At 34.0% G+C, this 19,587-nt stretch overlaps 1 protein-coding gene across 2 annotated transcripts; it reads left to right on the top strand.

Moving 5' to 3' along the window:
• Window positions 1–6,707: 6,707 nt before the first annotated feature.
• LOC112779950 (meiosis-specific protein ASY3) lies at window positions 6,708–13,492 on the top strand. Of its 2 annotated transcripts, none has more exons than XM_025824300.3 (11): window positions 6,708–6,905; window positions 7,454–7,530; window positions 7,950–9,512; window positions 9,616–9,736; window positions 10,338–10,457; window positions 10,565–10,625; window positions 10,734–10,883; window positions 10,964–11,022; window positions 12,251–12,385; window positions 12,818–12,909; window positions 13,207–13,492. In XM_025824300.3, the coding sequence occupies exons 2-11, from the start codon at window positions 7,498–7,500 to the stop codon at window positions 13,276–13,278; spliced, it is 2,406 nt and encodes an 801-aa protein (XP_025680085.1). In that variant the 5' UTR covers window positions 6,708–6,905; window positions 7,454–7,497; the 3' UTR covers window positions 13,279–13,492. The 2 variants fall into 2 exon arrangements, with proteins under 2 accessions (XP_025680085.1, XP_072083378.1); XM_072227277.1 differs by lacking the exon at window positions 6,708–6,905 and adding an exon at window positions 7,096–7,172.
• Window positions 13,493–19,587: the final 6,095 nt, after the last annotated feature.

Here is a 19,587-nt window from a genome sequence, read left to right on the forward strand (position 1 = left end):
TTCTTGTTCAAGGACAAGTCAAACATTGACTTGAAGTAAGTAGCAGTATCACAATGCCTAAAATTTGGGTACTTCCTAACCTTTTTGACTAGTTTGCTCGCCATCTAATTTCTGATAACTGCCTTGTTCTTATCTTCCTTTGGGCACGTATGATCATTAACGAAGGTCTTTATTTGTCAACAAGTATCTTCATGATCCCTTGATGTAGACACCACCCATAGACATCCTTTCACTTTATAAGTAGCCCTCATCCTCATATTGTCATTCTTCGTGAACCTAATCCATCTGCCCTCTTGAATTGTGAACTCCCTAACAGCCTCCTTAAAGTCTCATTTTGTGTTGAATTTGATGCCAACTTTCAGTTGTAATTCTCCAAACCTTATACCTTCTCTAAACACTGGACAAACATCTTTAGACTCCTCATCTGTCTCCTCATCCTCAAAATTTGGAGGAGTCTTCATTTTCTCAGAATGCCACGAATTTGCCCCATCTGAGTCAGCCCCTGGATCGTATGCATAATATGCATCATCCCCTGTTCCTCCCACAAAGCGTAGGTCCATATACCCGTCTAAGACCTCTTCAATAAATGTATCATCATCAATAATAACTTAGTCTTTATCCGTAGCAAACGCAGCAGCAGGAGCATGCTTAAATCTGATGTCTTTTTTAACAGTCTTAGTCTCACAAACATCATTAGCATAATCATCATCATCAGAGGAACTATCTTTAACCCCTGGATTATACAAACTATCTTTGGCACTATCATATGAATCAGAGGATTGTTCATGACCTACTTCCTGTTGTGCTTCCATCACTGCCTTTCCTTTAGCAACACTCTTCATATAAGGCCTAAAATTATGGGTGGTTGTTGTCGTTTTCGTCTTGATGGTGAATTTGGATGTTTCAATAAACTTTGGTGTGGGTTTGGGTGTTGCAGTTGACACACTTTTAGGGAGATTAGTCTTAGTAGGAGGCTTTGGCTTTGGATTAGTAAGAGGCTTCAGCTTTGGATTACTAGGAGGCTTTGTTTGAGATTAAGCATTTGGATTGGCAGGAGGCTTCTCCTGACTTGAAGGTTTTGGATTAGTGAGAGATTTTGGCTTAGTTGGAGGTGTTGGATTAGTTGGAGGTATTGGATTAATAGGAGCTTTTGGATTGTCCATGGTGTTGACAGGTCTTGGCTTGTTTTGGGGGGATTGATTAGTGGGGTTCCTCGTTGTGTCATTAGGAGTGACCATAGCACCTTCTCCTTCTGCAACATCCACTCCTTTTATTGTTCATGCATACCTTTTTCTCCTGACCTTGTAAATAATCTGGAGATGACACCCATTGCTCAAAATACACATCCACCAATCCATTATTCTTGTGAGCAAGGAAGTACATCTCCCTTAGCTCGTCGTCATTGTTTAGATTCCTTAATCCAGTTTCTAAAGTCCTCCCAGGTACTAGCTACCAATAATGTTGCATCTTGTCATAGCCTAACTCCTTGTAATAATTCCTTATGAAGAAAACATCCAAGGTATCCTCATCTAAATCACCTAGACAAGTTAAGTTATCAGGGGTATACCTCAATATTCCTTCATCATCTTTCTCAAAGTTTCCTCCATGATGAAACATTATATCCAACAACACATCCATCTGCACCAACAAATCAAAACCATTAGATCACACACAATTATAACAAAAGACTGCAACATCATTCAACAACTCCATCATATTAAAAACCTATAAAAAAAATTAATATCACAACTCTTCATCATCACTGTGCATTAACCCAATATTGAAAAAATCTCTGTTTCATTGCCAAAAGACAGAGGATAACACACCAAACTCTTTGCTCTAAAAAAATCCTTAAATAAAATCCTTTAAAATAATACAGTCATAAAACTCTAGGACAACCCCAACACACTAACAATGCAATGATAAACCTTCATCGTATATTGATTCAGGAAAAAAATTAAAAAATTATTTCAACCAACACATAGTTCAACGACATAGAAGATAGAGAAACCACTTGCCTCCAAATGAACATTAAACTCTTTAGACGAAGTGTGAGAGTAGAGGAGATGGGGAAGACGAAGTTAACGCGGTGCCATTGATGAGAGAATGGGAAGACGAATACTGAAAGTGGAGGAAAGGAGACGAAGTGTGAGAGTATTCAAATAAATATGGTGAAGGCAAACCGTTTTCAAGGGCTCCAATGCAGAAATGGCGTCGTTTTCCTTTTCATTGTGCACCAAATCCGTACTGTGTCGTTGATAAACCCCGATTCCATGGTTTATCTTATGCTTATTTTAGGGGATTCTATCACCTTTTTTCCACATTTATTCAATGAAATAGCATGGTTTTGTAATTCTCCCTTGAATTGTGTTTAAGTGTGAAAACATGCTTTTTAGACCTTAAATTGGTGGTTTTAACTCACCTTAATTCCATTCGATACCTTGATGCGTTTGTTGAGTGATTTCAGGTTCATAAGGCAAGTATTAGATGGAAGAAATGAGGAGGAAAGCATACAAACTGGAGAATGCATGAGGAAAACAAGAATTGGGAAAGCATCTATGGGTGCGCACGTGTACAAGGCGCGCACGCGCAAAAGTGATCTCGCATAGGCACGCGCACGCGTACATGACGCGTCCGCGAGGATAAGGAATCAGCCAATCGATGCGCACGCGCACATGGCGCGTACGCGCCGATGCTCGCATGTGACTCACTTAATGGCAAAACGCTGGGGGCAATTTCTGAGCTACCCATGCCCAATTCCAACTTGTTTCTGAGTGTATTTAATGCAGAATTGAAGCCCAAGTAAGGGGGGAGCAATTGTTTGAGTTGTTAGCATCATGTAGTTTAGTTTCTATAGAGAGAAGCTCCCTCTTCTCTCTAGAATTAGCTTAGGATTAGTTTAATATCTTGTGGATCTTGATTCAATTTCATGTTTTCATCTTATTTCTTTTATGAATTCTTGCCTCTACTCTTTTATTCTCATGATTTGTAGTGTTAAATTCCCCTTTTACTCTCTTTGTGATGATGAACTTATGTTGGATTTGGTTTACATTTAATGCAATTTGATGTTGATGTTTCTTTTCATTGATGAATTGAGTTGTGGATTTACTTTTCTTGCAATTGGTAGTTGATAGATTTATTATTCTTGCACTTTTACTATGCTTTCCATTTGTAACCACCAAGTGTTTGATAAAATGCTTGGTTGGTCTTTAGAGTAGACTTTGAACATTCTTGGTTTGGAAAGAGTAATTAGGCAATCTTGAGTCATAAAAACCCAACTCATATTGGCTATCTAGAATTGTTAGCTAATATTGTTTCCATTAACTCTAATCTCTTGCTAATTCACTTAGTGGGTTGATTAGGACCTTTGGATTGAGATTAGCTAGTCTCGTTAGACTTTCTTCGAGTGTGAAGATGATATGTTACCTTCTTCCATCGTCGAGGATGACGTAATGAGATAAATTCTTGTTTATTATTGTGGCATGATTGACTAGTCCTGTTTGACTTCTCCCTATGTGAAGATAACATGATACCTTCTTCCATTCGTTGGAGTTGACTAAACAAGATGAATTAATCATTGTATGACTAGGATAGAAAGTCTATGGTTTCAACCCTTGCCATGAATGCCTCTCTTTATTACTTGCTCTCTTTAATTGCTCACTTGATTTGTCTTTCTTGTCATTTACTTTTCTTGCCAATATCAAATCAAACCCATATCCCCCTCATATCCAATAATTGACCACTTCATTGCTATCCTCGTGAGACGACCCGGAGTCTAAATACTTCGGTTAATTCTTATTTGGGATTTGTTACTTGTGACAACCAAAACATTTTAATTTGATGCGAGAGTTGTTTGTTGGTTTGGAGCTATGCTTACAACGAAGTAATTCCCTTCTTTAAGAAGAAAATCTAGACCATCACAACAAATTCTCATTATCAGTCGTTTCACTTGGCTCCAACATGGTATGGGAGGTGCCACATCATTACTCCGTTTGCTGACTGTGCGTCGGAAAGGGTAGCAGGGCAATTATAGGTCCAGGAGCTGAATGTGAGGGATGCTTTTAGGAAATTTTGGAAGTCAAGGACGATTATGGGTAACTCACCCAATTTCAGGGACCACTTTGGGGTTTTAGTCGATCTAATTGAAAAGAAAAAAGTATAAGGACTCAATTAAAAATTCGGTAAAATATAGGGACCAGCAGAATAATTTCACGTTCAAGTAGGACCTTCTCCCTATCCTCCATTACGTTAAATTTGACAAGAAACTAATCAAACCTAAAATTTAGGATGTCTCCACCCTTTATCTACCAAGAACTTTTGAGTTTATGCGTTATAGCTCTGTAATTAAAGTGTTTTTAGCACTGTGATTACAACAACCTCCTTATACGGTTTCAAAACTACAACTCTACCCTCCTATGAGAAGGTCACCTAAGGTGGTATAACATCCCCTTGCTTGCCAAACACTGTAGCAAGCCTTTCGCCATCTAAGGATGTGTGCATGGCTAACAGTGGAGGAGTTTTACACCAGCCACATTGTCACAGAAAGAAACTCGTGTAGGCAACCCTCCGCCCACATTATCACAGTTCCTAGCCCGAAGTCCCCTCTCCTTATCTCTATGCACAAACCATATTCTACTCTTCTCCTTATATTTTGCACTAGTCTCACTGTGTTTTACCCTTGGCCCCTTTGCCTTTGCTATCTTCGTCTCTCATTACTTTTTTATGTGACAATGTATAATTGACTGGGTACATAACAAATTTTTAAACTAATTATACCAAGATTAAATTAAAAAACATATAAAAAAATGTTTAATTATTTTGGAACTAAAAAAAGAAAAATCATTGTAAGTTAATTTTTTTATTATGAGTATATATCTATTTTGATTCCTAAAGAATTCTAAATCAGACACATTAGTCCCAAACTAAAATTAATTAACCCGTTAGCCCCCAATCTTTTGTTCCAAAAGTCAGATTGGTCCGAAGACACTTTATTCTGTTATCCTCTCACAGAATCATCTGATGTGACAAGTTAAGTAGATGATCCAGTCATTAAATTAAATGACACATATGTAAGTCGATAAATAAATCCTTAAAATAAACAATTCACATAATAATAACATAGTTTCAGTCATGTTGATCCCCAAAAATATTAATTATTAGATAAATTGGTTCCAAAAAAATTATTAATAGGCAAATTAGTTTCAAAAAAATTTATAATAATAATCATATTAACTACGTAATTATGCATCAACTATTTTTTAATACTAATTTTTTAATTATTTTATAGTGCTAAAGAGATCATTGGCCCTATACGCATGCGTACTCTTTCAACATTTTTTCTTAATCATATTTCACATTAGTTGCCTAAGATCCATACCCATTTTTGCTACATACAACAATAAAAGAAAAGTTTGTATAAATAGAATAGTAACAACAATGATCAATCATATTATAAACATTCTAACAGAAAGTGCAAGAATAATGCTAATCTTGAGGGGTGACGATAGAAACACCAATAACACCTACTTGCAAGTGATTACAGACTAGTTTAAGCGTTCTACAAAAAAACGAAAATGGAGGATAAAAGAAGACTGTATGAGGGTGGAGACGCACGAGGTGGTGCTGGTGGATTTTTTATTCATATTGTTGTATGTAGTAAAAATGGGTAAATATATTAGACAACTAGTGTAGAATGTGATTAGAGAAAAATATTAAAAGAGATATATGAATATAAGACGAGTGGTTTCTTAACGGTATAAAATAATTAAAAGATTATTTTTTTTAATGTTAAAAAAATAGTGAATGCGTAGATGATAGGTAATTATTGTTATTGTTATTTTGAACTTTTTTAGAACTAATTTACTTGATAATGAATTTCTTTAGGACCAAATTAATATTTTTAGAGACCAATACAACTAAAACAGTATTATTATGTAAATTGTTTATTTTAAGAATCTACTCGTCCATCTTCACGCATATCACTTACCAATTGAGTCATCTATTTAACGTGCCACATCAAACGATTCCATTAGAAATTTGACAGAACAAAGTGTCTTGGGACCAATGTAATTTACTAAACAAAAAAATTAGGAATTAATAGATTAATTAATTTTAGTTGAGAAGTAATGTATTTAGTTTGAAATTCTTTCGAACTGAAATAAATATATACTCTTTTATTATTTTAGATCAATATATTTCACATATAGGTTATTTTTTTTTAATATTTACATAAAATTTTAATTTTAAATTATAAATATTAATTAAAAGTTTTACCGATTCAAGTTTTAAAGTTTATTATTAACTAATAGTATTTTTTTTTGTTTAATTTTTATATTGTATTGTTTCATGTTTAATATCTAGTAAAAGTAAAAACCAAAATGTAATTATTAAAATATATATGCACCAATTCTAATAATACCTACGGAAATATGAATATTCAATCTCATATCAATATAAAAACCCTTGAAACTCCATTAAATGATACAAACTTTGACAAAAACCCATTGTAGGATTTAAATGGCCATATCCTTATATTTCTACTTCTATTTGTTTACTTTTATCTAAAATTATTTTTTAAAAAAAAAAGGAAATAAGAAATAATTATTTATTTTTTATTTTTTAAATTCAATATGTGCATCCGGTAAGGGATGCGCTATGCGCATCGCGCGCACTTTAGAACTCCGGGGGACGTTTCACGTTGAGGCACTGGGTCATGTTCGTCACTCTTTCCCGCTCTTTCTCCTTTTCCAGCTGCAAGCAACACACAAATACTTGTCCTGTTCATCACGAAAATTCAAATTCGTTATTCCGTTCCCATTTTCATTCAATTTCGCACCTCGCCACTTCAAAAAACCACAGAGAGCTCCGCAATCACCATCAGCATTCGTAGCAAAAGTAACGTCACCGTGAGTAACTTTAATTGTGGAAATGATTCCGAGCTATGCTATCCTTCTTTTTTCCTCTTTTTTTTTTTTTTTTGAAATCTAAAATAGTAATTTCAGTTATAGTTCGTGGCTTATTTTGTTTAAGTTCATACCATGTCTTTGCTGTTGCTATTTTTTTTTTTCCTTACTGCGTCGTTTTTGAATTTCGTAGTTCATCTTTCTCGAGGGTTTCTTTTGTTCAGGTGATCCATGCATCACTGTGTTTCAGTTTCCCAACTTCGAAATCTGGTTCGGATTTTTCGTGTTTAACTTTCTATGCTGTTGTTATCCTCTTAAAATTATTCTAGATTGTTTATATGTGCGCTCTGTTTATCTGTCGAGAAGAAAATTATGAATCCTTTGGGATACACTGTTCTTCGTATACTATAATTTTTACTTAATATTTTTAATTGAATGTCGCTGTTAATTTTTCAGCAATATTTTACGTGCAACTGGGTTAGCGTTAAATTGTTCTTGGTATACTATAATTTTGTATTATTTTAAATTGAAATTTGCGGTTAATTTTTCAGGACAGTTAGCAGTGTCCGGCGTTTAGCTGAAATTGCAGCTAACAATGAATATTAAAGCGCGTCATGTTTTGCATGATGTAAGAGGCCAATTTGATTTGGTGACATCTCTTTCCTGAATTTGATTTGTGATTGGTTTCTAATTACTATCAATGTGTTCTTAACATATCTGTTTATAATGATCTGAAGATTAATTATGTAGTTGCTTATGGGTCTGACTTATAGATCACTTCAAATTGCTAAGTAATTTAATATGTGCTTGAAATTGTTGATTGGTCTGATAGAAATTCTACTTGATCATGAATCACATTTGAAGCGAAGTTCTCAAAAAAAAAAAAAAAAAAAAAAGATAAAAGAGAAATGAACTGCCAATTATTACTTACCAGCATCCTCTTCAATGTTACAGGCTATGATTAATTATGAATTTAATTGCTGTATTTCGATTCTTAGGTGAAATAAGATTAAGATATTAACGGATTTGACCTTTTTATATATTCAGGAGCCTATGAGTGATTGTCGGAGTTTTGGCAGCAACATTTATCCATCTAGCCAATCAAGGAAAGTCTCTATAGGAGTAATGGCAGAATCAAGAGCCAGTACAAAATGTGAAACTGCAAAAGGGGACAGGGCTATTACTGTAAATAAGGAAAGGGCAATCTCCAGCGTTGGAAATTTTGCTGTGGGAACAGAAAGGGTTGAAGGAGTAACAGCTTCAGCTTCTTTCGATATAAAGCAAACTGTAGTACCTGAAGCTGTAAAGCATTCTTTCATATCCAAATCCTTTTACCATAGAAAACCTACCTCTGAAGCCATCATTCAAGTCAATCAAGCCTCTACTGTACTTCCCCCTCACGGAAAACAGGATATGGATAATGGAGTAGAGAGTGTATCCAAGAAAATCTCAGCCCAGCTTCTCTCAAATCTGAATTCAACTGTTCCCTCTAGCAATTGCAATCAGAACAAGTTTGATAGGGATACAGGCAGAAAGAAGGGAAAGAATGATGGAACAGTCGAAACGGTAGAGGAATTTACATTCACCACGGGACGGGAAGTCTTGGAGACTGATAAAGACAAGCCTGAAGACAAATTGGATAGAACAGGAAACAGAACTGAAGATTTGAGGATGAAACTTTGCCAAATATTGGGGACTGCTTCTTCACCTAAGAATCAGACTCAGCATTCAGGTTCTCATACTCGTAGTAAAGATGAGGAAAGATTGCCACTTGAGCAGCCTATGAACCAGAGGGATAATAAATTTGTGAAGACCAGAGAGAATTCAGATACCATAGAAACTGATTCAGAAAAACCTGATTATACTCGGAAGAGACCAGTAACTCGTTCACAGAGAAAAAGGAGAGCACCTTCCAAAAAGCAACCTGGAAAAGGTAAAAGTTGTCCCTCTTCAAAAGAAAAAGAGAATCATCAAGAAAAAGGTATATTCTCTATTAGGGAAAACTGGAATGGGATGCATGATGCTCTTACAAAGGACACTTCCTCAATGTCTACAAAGAAAAAGAGTCAGGGAAAGAATTCCAGAAGTGAGCCACAGAAGTTCTGCTTTTCTAAACATGATACCATGAAGAAACTTTACAAAGACACTTCAAAGAATGATCAATCGCAGCATGTTGTTGAAACATTTTTACCTAAGGATAAAATGGAAGGATCTAAGGATTGCTTACCTGATCATGGGATAACATCCCCTCATTCAGAGAAAATAAACCAAGAAAAAAAAATTTACAATCCACCAACACCAAATGATACAGATCAGGATGAAGAACTTGAGGTTTCGGCAAATGGAAACAAACAAGAATACAGAAGTAATCCAGTTGAACAGAATGTTACCAAGTCTCAAGATAATTTTCAAAGTCCCACATTTCAACTTAACACACCTAATTTAGATTCTTCTCCAAGCACATTACAGAAGACAGACCAAAAGTTAAATGATGGTAGCACTCCAGCATCATCTGAAAGAAGATTTTCTCTCAGAGCCAGTCAGTATCTAAGGGCCTTCCAAACTTTGGAGCCAGACTTCGATGGGCTAAGGGAACAAAAGCAATCTTCTGTATCCTTATCAACTGATAGGTGTCAAGTTAGTAATTGTGTCCTCTGATTTTGAAGTAGTTGTATTGTGTTTCTGTTTTTTGTTATTCCTTAACATAATGCAGGATGTGGAGGAGCTCAGGCATTTTATTCCCAGAAAACACATTTTTGTTAATGAGAAAGAAGAGCAGGATGGCACATCTGATTCATCATCTGAAGAAAAGAACTTCTCTGGAAGTGAAGAAGGTTTGCCCTTTGTTAAAGGAAGATATATGCATATGCTTTTAGACTATTTATTTTGCATCAGATGCAGCTCATATAATTATTTTTCACACTACTCTTAATCTTAACTGCCTGATTCCAGCATAAATTGCATCTTAAAATAAGTTTAATCTTTTAAACACATAGTAGCAACTGGAGCTAAAGTAATCTAATAGATCTGATTTGAAGCATGCATTAGCCACAGGAAATAATGAGCATGTAATTTCCTAGGGACGATTTATCTGCCCTTTTCTTTGGTTTATCTATCAATTTTGTATTTGTTTTGAAACTCTGTGTTACTCATTTTGCTAGTAAATATGTTCTCATAGGAGAAATTCTAAGGAATAGACACTTGTAGCGTGTAAACCATCAAATTGTTCCAAAGATGAGCATTGGTATGGTTGATTCTTTATGTAATGTAGTAGCATTAGTATAGCCTAATCTCTAATGTTCATTAGTATTACAGGGTCTTTAATGCTCATTAATATTCGATGTCAATCGGTGTCTGTCTTATACTATATATACTGTTCTGTTAAGAACTCCTTTGTCTTAGTTGTTCACTTGTTCCCAAATTTTGGGAGTGTAGGTTCAAGAGAAAGGCATACTGCTGAGGGGAACACTTTTATGCTTCATCCAATCAAAAGGTTGCGGAAGCATGAAGGCGTTAAATTTAACCATAGTAGCCCAACTTCACTCTCTGCAAAAGGTAGAACTTGACCTTTGTACTTGATATATGTTATGTCCAAATGTTCTGTTCTGATGAATATCCTATTTAAATTATCCTACTTACTTTTTTACATGAATTACGATTAGGGACAGAAGAAATTGATTGGATTGATGAGGCACCCACGCAGAATCAAGATGAATTTGCTAGGTGTTTCTATTTATCTGCAATGGATTAATTGCTGACTGAAGAAAATTACAAATTACTACTCATTTACAAAATGGTATTTTAATTTTATAAATCTTAATAATTTATTAGGGCTGTTGGATTGTTTGCCATGGAATTGAGCAAACTTAAGAGCAAACTTAGGTCAATGGCATGCCATAAATCCTCAGAAATTTTGAAGTCTGTTTCTGAAGAGATAGATCTACAGCTGCAGAATGTTCATTCCCACATTCAAACAGAAATGTAGGTACATAAACCTGATGAGTTCTTAAGATTCTGATATCTCTTGTTCTTATGAGTTTTTATAAAAAAAATGGTTTCAGGGGGAAGCTTACAAATATCAGTAAATTCAAGAGAAAACGGATAGAAGCAAAATTTGAAGGTATCGCAAATTTTAACTCAGTGTTTACTAGAAAATATTTGTGTTTTGATTCGATTGATCTGGTTGCTATATATATTTTCCCATTTGGGACGCACTTGCATGTTCTTAGAGCAGATTTAATATGTGCTTCAAAAAGTCCATAATTACTTATTTTGGTTCACTTAATACTTTTTTGGGGTAGATAAGAAATAAAGAAACAAAGAACTTAATTAAGAAAATGGTTCACTTAATGTACATGAAAACATACTCTTATTTTGCTTTGCTTGTTATATTAGAATACAAAAATGAATGGAAAAGGCACTGACAAATGAGATAGTCACCAAACGTGATAGAATATGTTGTAATTATAATGTTATAAATTTATAATTAAATTAATGTTGGATAGATAGATTCTCATTCACCTTAGAGGATATTTTTAAATGAAAAGTTTGTGTAGTCTATTTTCCCAATTTAACCTTCATTCTAATTTGATAATGGCAATTGATAAGTTAATAGAGTGAAACAAGGCAAATTTAAATGGGAAACGCTAGGGAGAGCACTTTTCGTGGAATAAAATATAGAGTTGATTAGTATCTGCTCAAATACAAGGTAAAATATAATGAAAAGAAAAAGATTTTCTAAAGTGTGTAGATCGGTAGAGTGGTAAAGTAATATTTTAATCACTATTGAATTTGTAGGTTTTATCATGTATGAGTCCCACTATCTGATTCAGGAGTGATTAAAGTATTACTTTATCACTTTAGAAGAGCTTGATCCGAAACGATAAGGAAAAAATGCTGGCCACTTAACATTTGTGAATTTTGAAGAGCTTTCATCTGGCTCGGTAGAGTTACTAAGTTCCAAGTTCCAACAAGTCATGATACTCTTATGGTAAAGGTATAAGAATAATCTCTGTTTGATCGTCTTGTGAAATTCTTAGAAGGCTTGATTCAAAAAACACATTGAATATATCATGGAAACAGTTATTAACGAAACTCAAACATTGAGGGTGAGAGGAAATATTAATCCGCCTATTATTTATGAATTGGATCATCCATGTATTATTTCTTCAAGTTGGTTTACTAATGCAACATTTAACTACTTGCATTGCTTCCTGCACATATTTCGTTGTTGCTGTTGAATTTTATCTGTATCTGCATTGTCCTATTGGTCTATGACTTTCACAGGATATGTTTTCTCCTTCCTTGGTACCTTTTCTCACCTACTCTTCTTACTAATAAAAATGTAGACCAGCAAAAACAGTTGAGGTTGATATGTGATAGATTCAAGGAAGAGGTTAATTTGCATCTACAGGATTGCAAAAGCACTATTGAAGATCTTGATGCTGAACAGATAGAGATCAAGGGATCACTGGAGAAACAAAGTAAGAACACCGTCTATTTAGGATAAGAACATTTTTCTTTTGTACCATAGATCTTTGAGATATCAGCTCATTGCATTGGTACAGTCATTGTTAGCTTTATGGTTTCACTTGAGTAGTTCAAGGAAGTATACAAACACTTGGGTTGGATACCAGCCATGGTTATTTGGTAGTTGTTACTATAAAAGGATAACCTTTTAAATCTTAATACACAAGTAGCACACATTTTATGTAATTATGTATTATATATATCATTTATGTCAATTACTTTATAAGCTATCTCTGCAATTTTATAATATTATGATTAGCAATGACTCCTTTAGTTTAAAGGATTATTGCCACTACGTTTTTTACCTATCACAATTTGGCACTATTGATAAGTACTAATATGTAGGTTTTGGCCACATTTTGTATGTATATTATATTGTATACCAGGGGTAGCACATAAGAAGCTTATATCACAAGTTCAAGAAGAAGTAGATATCCAACTGAATGATGCTCAAAAGAAAATCACAGCTGCCCAGGAGGCAAGTATATTTTATACTATGTACTGTGTACCATACTAATATGAATAATGATAAATTACACTTTAATTGAATCACATAATTAAGCTGCTTAAAATTTAATGCATCAACTATATATATAATTACACTTATCAGGCGTTGCAAAGATAACTAAAGTTCTCATGTCATGTTTTCTTGGCAATAGCCTCTTTTTTTGGTTTTCTTTTCTGCTATTGGTTATCATTTATAAACAGTTGGAATTATGTCTACAAAAACAACACTATGTTTCACTGCTGATTTTATTCTCCCAACCGATTACAGATGGCGAGAGGAAAATTGCTACAATTGAAACGCGTTATAGCTATGTGCTTGAAAGATGGTGTTCTAAATTGATGTGATTTCTTGATAGCTAGGAATTTTTGGCAGAAGTAACTGCACATTGACATTTCACTTTATCCTTAGGGCTGGTATCTCTAAAGAAATATATGTGTACTTAATATTATCTTTTCCCACTCTTTCAGTGGTGGTGGTGGTGTTGGTCGTCACAAAAGGTACTTTGTTCACTTGATGGTTGATGCATAAAACAGATGATTTTACTTAGTACAAATATCCGATGATTAATTTTACTTTATTTTTCTGTGGTCACTGGCACACACCACACAAAGGGTTCTTTTATCTACTGACTAGGTTACTCCTAGTCCTAGTAACTCTTGTGGGTTGTTTGGATTTATGGAATATGGGGGGAAAGGAAATGTGAAGAAAGAAAAATAGTGAAAAAATAAAATGTTGTTATTTGGATGAGAAGTGAAAATTGGGTGAAAAAAAAATGGTGAGGTTTATATAAATTTTTTCTGTTAAAAAATAGATGAAAATAAAATAAAGGGTAAAAATTAGTAAAATTATAGATTTATTCTTTGATTAATAAAGAAAACAAAATATGTAAGAGTATTAACATAATTTTATTCTATTATAATTTTTTTTTATTCAAACAAAAAATAATTTTTACTTTTTTTTTATTAATGAGTAAAGTATCGTACTTGTCCTCAACGTTTGGGGTAAGTCTCAAAGTTATCCCTAACGTTTTAATCGTCCTGTTTAAGTCCCTAACATTTTAAAATTGGCTCAATGTTGTCCTGCTGTTAAGGATCCGTTAACAGAATTGACGGGGGGACAAAATTGAGATGATTATGAAACGTTAGAGACTTAAATAGTACGAAAACGTTGGGGACAAAAACAATACATAGAAATAAATTTTAATTTTATCCTTCAATAATATCAATTTTTACTTTATATAATATTCAATTATTTTTTAATCACATCTAAGTAAATTACACTTAATCACACTACTTTTATTCTAAATAAAATTTTTTATATCTTTATATTAACTTATAACTGTAAAATTATAAAAAAAAATAATTTATTTAGAATGAAAGTAATATGATTAAGTGTAATTTATTTAGATGTGATTAAAAAAAATTGAATATTATGTACAATAAAAAATTGATACTATTGAAGAATAAAACTAAGTTATTTCTAATTTTCTATGTATCATTTTTATCCCCAACATTTTCGTTCTATTTAAATCCCTAACGTTTCAAAATCGTCTCAATTTTGTTCCACCGTCAATTCTGTCAACGGATCCCTAACAGAACAACATTGAGTCAATTTTAAAACATTAGGAACTTAAATAGGACGATTAAAACGTTAGGAACAACTTTGAAACTTACTCCAAATATTGGGGGATAAAAACAATACTTTACTCTTTATTAATTTTTACTTTATTCAAATAACATATAAAAAATCTATTTTTTATTTTATTTTTTATTTTCTTTCTTTTTATTTTTCATCATTTATCCAAATAATGCGATAGTGTGGATTATAAAAGACAACTATGTTGTACCAGAACTTTATCTTACCGACTATTAAAGTTTATCTTTTTAAAAATAACAACTTATGTGTATACAAAAATTTAATTATTAAATTAATTATTTATATAAAATATATATTAAAAATAAATTAAATTATATATTTATATATAAATATATAATTGATTTTTAGTATGTAGATAATAATTTTTTTTGAAAAAATACTTTTTTTTTTGGCTTTGCCTAATTTGTAGGTAAAAAACACTTGTTCATCTTCAAATTTTTTAACTTAGAGATTTGGTGGGGCTATTTTTTTATTTCTTTTCTTGTTACTTATGATACATGAACACTAATACGGATATGGGACACGACACAGAATATGTCGATATACGAATTTTTTAAAATTTTATAAAACACAGGGACATGCATATATGTAAAATATAAAGTACTTTTTAAAAAAATAGTAATGCTATTTTGAGATTTTATTGATATTAAAATATAAATTAATTTTTTAATTTTTTAATATCTTATTTTAATTATATAAAGTATTTAAAATATTTTTTATTTTAATAAATAATAATATATATTATTTTTAAATTTATTTCAACAATACATATTAAGAATAAAGGTGGACACGCTGATTGACATGTGATAATATTTAGGTGTGTTTAAACATGTTCAAAAAAAAATTTATTTTTTATTAAAACACGGTTGAATACACTATACGTGTGTCGATAAATATTATATTAAAATGTGTCTTACATACGAACACGTCAACCAAATGTCTGTGTTTCATAGCTTATTATGTTCTTCAGATTGACGGAGTATAAAAGGATTATGTTTTGGATCTTGGCTTTTACGGACAGTGGCAAAAAACAAAAGGGCGAACAACAAAATAGATAGAAGTATACGATGGTAGTTGAATTACACTGAAGCAGACTAATAAACTTGCATTAAAGCTTGAGGATAATGCTAAGCGATGTATGACAATAGTAGAACTCTTAGTCACCGTCAATCCGTCATGAAGATTTTAGCAAGAAAATGAAAAGGGAAAATAAAAGGTAAAAGGAATAAGTCATCTTAGAAGAAAATCTTTAATGTCTAAGGAAACCAAAACTGGAAAAGAAAAGAAAAGACTGTTTTATTATGTCATTATCTCAGACCAGAGGACAACGGTTGTTGAACGGTCCATTGAAAAGGAATCTTGTATTTTACGACTTATATTTATATTTGGATACATTTATAATAACGAATTTCATTAAAATTAACATACTATTTATTTAGTTGTTTCGAAGGCCTTTTAGTGCCACTGAGAGAATTCCCTCTCCCGCTTTCTTTTACCATGTCTTATAATTTAGATATTTATTTTTCATTTTTTAACGAATAAATTACTACTTTTGAGAAAAAAAATTAACATGTTATTTTTTTATGTAAATTCTGTATTTTTTAACAAAATAAAGTAATAAATGTATTTTCAAAAAAAATGTATAGACAAGTATTTACAAAAAAATTACTATGAATAAACAACAATTTATTGAAAATCCTTAAAAGCTTAATCCAAAAAATAAATCTACCAATAAAAATTTCAAAAATACATATACCTTTTGTTTTTTATAAATTTATTCTTCGTACGAGATGTCACTTGTACGGATTGTGAGATGGATCAGGAATTGGTTGGTCTTGATGGTAACGGGTTTAATTTTTTGACTCCTTTGGTGCGCTTGCCTTACCATCCTAGAGTTGCGCTCATCTCGTTTTGGTGATCTTTCTCTGTCGGTTTTTCAGGGTTTACAAATAATCGAGTTTGCCGTCTCAGATAGCTTGTTCGAGGGCGTCTTTCAGATCGAAGCAGTTTTGGGTTTTGTGTCCGTATCCTCGGTGATAGTCATAATACAAACTTTTGTTACCGCCTGTCCGTTCCTTCAACTGTCATGCCTTTGGGAGAATGTCTTGCTATACTATCTGGTGATATATCTCCGTGATAGAGGCCGATAGGGGGTATAATTCGTGAACTTTTCCACCCTAGGCGGCCGGCTGGGGGCAGTGGATTTGAAATGCTCTTTCGAGGTGTCTTTGGGTGGTGGGTTGTTTTGGCAGCCGTAGTGTCGTGCTGCCGTTTATTGGCGGCCACGACTTGGCTTATCTGTTCATCGTTTATGTATTCTCTTGCGATGTTTTGAATTTCATGCATAGTCCAGACCAGTTTGGTAGTGAGGTGCTTACGGAAGTCTTCGTTCATGAGGCCATTGGTCAAGCAAAGGCTGGCCACGGAGTCCGTGAGCCCGTCGACCGTTAGCCATTCATCATTGAACCTGTCGAGGTATTTCCTTATAAGTTCGTCTTTTCTTTTTGTGATTCCGAGCAGGCTGATCGGGTGCTTTGCTTTGGCAATCCTGGTAGTGAACTGTGCAATGAACTTCTTGGAGACGTCGTCGAAACTGGCTATCGAGCCGTTGGGGAGGGCGTTGAACCACTTGTTGGTGAGGCCGGCTAGGGTTACTGGAAAAGTCTTGCATCGAACTGCATTGGCGGCTCCCTCCAGGTTCATCTTGGCCTCGAAGATCGTGAGGTATTCCTGGGAGTCCTTCGTCCTGTCGTACTTTATGTAGGTTGACTTGTCGAAACCCTTTGGTAGCTTGGCCTTTAGAATTCTCTTGGTGAATGGGATAGCTCCCATTATCGTGTGCTCACTTCTTATCCGCTTAGAATCTCGTCGGTGTCTTCTGTTGTCATCGTCATGTCGGCACTCTGGCTCTCGGGAGACACTGCGATCTCATCGTTTCCCGTGTCGCCGTTCAGGTGACTTTTCACTCTTGGTTTCCCTCTGTGATCGGCTCTTGGAGGTCGCTTGGCTTACGTGTTCTGGCTGGTATCGCTCTTTGGAAGCGACCTGGCCCTCAAGGGTTTTGTACTCTCTGATAGAGCTCTTGGATTATCTGAATTTCTTTCTCTCCTAGGCTGTCGGGTGCTCGGGTCTTATCAGGTTGACGAATGTCTTTTTTTGGTTGTTGCCCATTAGGGGTTGGCTATCGGTGCACGGTGCTGGTTATCCTCCCATGGGTCGGTGGGAGGGGGCGTTGTTCTGCGATTCCGGTGTTGGTGGGTCTGACTCATAGTGGTTTGAGGACCGCTTCTCGGATTATTCCGCTAGGCCGCCAAGACTTGGCAAGTCCTCACAGACGACGCCAATGTATGAGATGTCACTCATACGGGTTGTGAGATGGATCACGGACTGGCCGGTCCTGATATTGACGTATCGGACTTCTGGAGTGGCGGGGTACCTACAAAGACGCTCCAACGCTTAAGTCAGAATGGATCTAAGAGGTATAAGTGAGGGTTAGGAATATGTGACGTACTTAAGGGAGTCTTTGACTCCCTTTATATAATTTGCGATCGTTACTTATTTTGTCAGCTAAGATGAGATAAGATAAGAGAGATATTTGAATTTGAATGTTTGGTTCGAAATTTGAAGTTCCTAGAGTTTGTGATTATTAGACCTATCTAGACTGTGATGGTGACCCAAATCCGAATAACTAGTTTTGGTGGCTGTTTTGAAGAAGGACCCAGAAATTGGGTTCGGAATCTCCTTTAAATTAAATAAAGTCTTTTAGAAATATTTGACAAATTTTATTCTTTGATGAATAATTTTTTCCACACACATTGTGTTTATTAGATATATTTATCTAAAAATTATCTTTTTAAAATAAATTTATGATAATAAGCCTTTTAAAACATCCAAATTATTATCCATTTTGAAATGATTAGGAAGTGGGAGATGAAAGTTGAAAGGTCCTACTTGAAACTACGTACCAGGCGTTAACACCGCAGAAATGAAGGAGCAGAATTATTTGTTGGATCACATAAAATAAAGTAGTGAGTGAAAATGTCAACATCGATCAACGTGTGAAGCAAAGAAGCAATAGTGCATTGGAAACTGACTTATTAGGTCAATCAAATTCAAATTCCAGTTCCACTGTGTGGTGTGCGGTGTTGCATCCTAATAGTAGTGCCAGCTGGCTAAATGGCCATGCATTGATGCATGAATGAGTGGCAAAAGTACAGACAAGAAGGGGCACATGCACGTGGATCCGACATGGGACTTCACGTGAAAGCAAGTGACCACTCGCTCATTTTTCTCATCCTAAGACTCAAAAAATCTCATTCCAAAACGTGGGGGAGAGCCTGTGGCTCCGTACAACCAAATGGTGGTGGTGGACACCGATGGAAAGGGACCCGGGTCTAAGAAGAAAATGCTGGTAACAAGATATGGGCCTCACTCTCACTCCATCATCCCATACTATTCAATTTTGATTCCTTTGTTGTGGGGCTTCATTTGCTTATGATCAGTTCCTATCACCTTCATCTCTCTAATTTTGTGATCATCACTTCCCGTCAATTTTTTCCCTAATATTTCACTTCTCTTATTCATTTTTATTCATTTCACTTTAAAAATTAATTTAAAAGACCAGAGATATGTAAATTCGAATTTTTAGGATTAGTGTACTTCTTTTATTTTTTATTTTGGATAAAATAATATTTTAGTACTTAATATTTAAATTAAATTTTAATTTTTTTATATTTTAAATATCTTATTTTTATTCTAAATATCTTATTTTATTCAATTTTAGTCATTCGGTTATTTTTTTTAGAAAAATCTAAAAAGCCAGTACTTTTATTAAAATTTAGCCAACACTTAACCAGAAAAAAAAAAGTAAATAATTTTATACTATTAAATAAAAATTTACACTATTAAAAATATTAATAATAATTAATTAATAACTACAAATCATAAAACTTGTTGGCTCCAATCACTTTTTTTTTTAATATCTTTTTTCCG

Source organism: Arachis hypogaea, chromosome 19 (genome assembly GCF_003086295.3).
Source record: "Arachis hypogaea cultivar Tifrunner chromosome 19, arahy.Tifrunner.gnm2.J5K5, whole genome shotgun sequence".
In the NCBI taxonomy this organism is placed as follows: domain Eukaryota; kingdom Viridiplantae; phylum Streptophyta; class Magnoliopsida; order Fabales; family Fabaceae; genus Arachis; species Arachis hypogaea.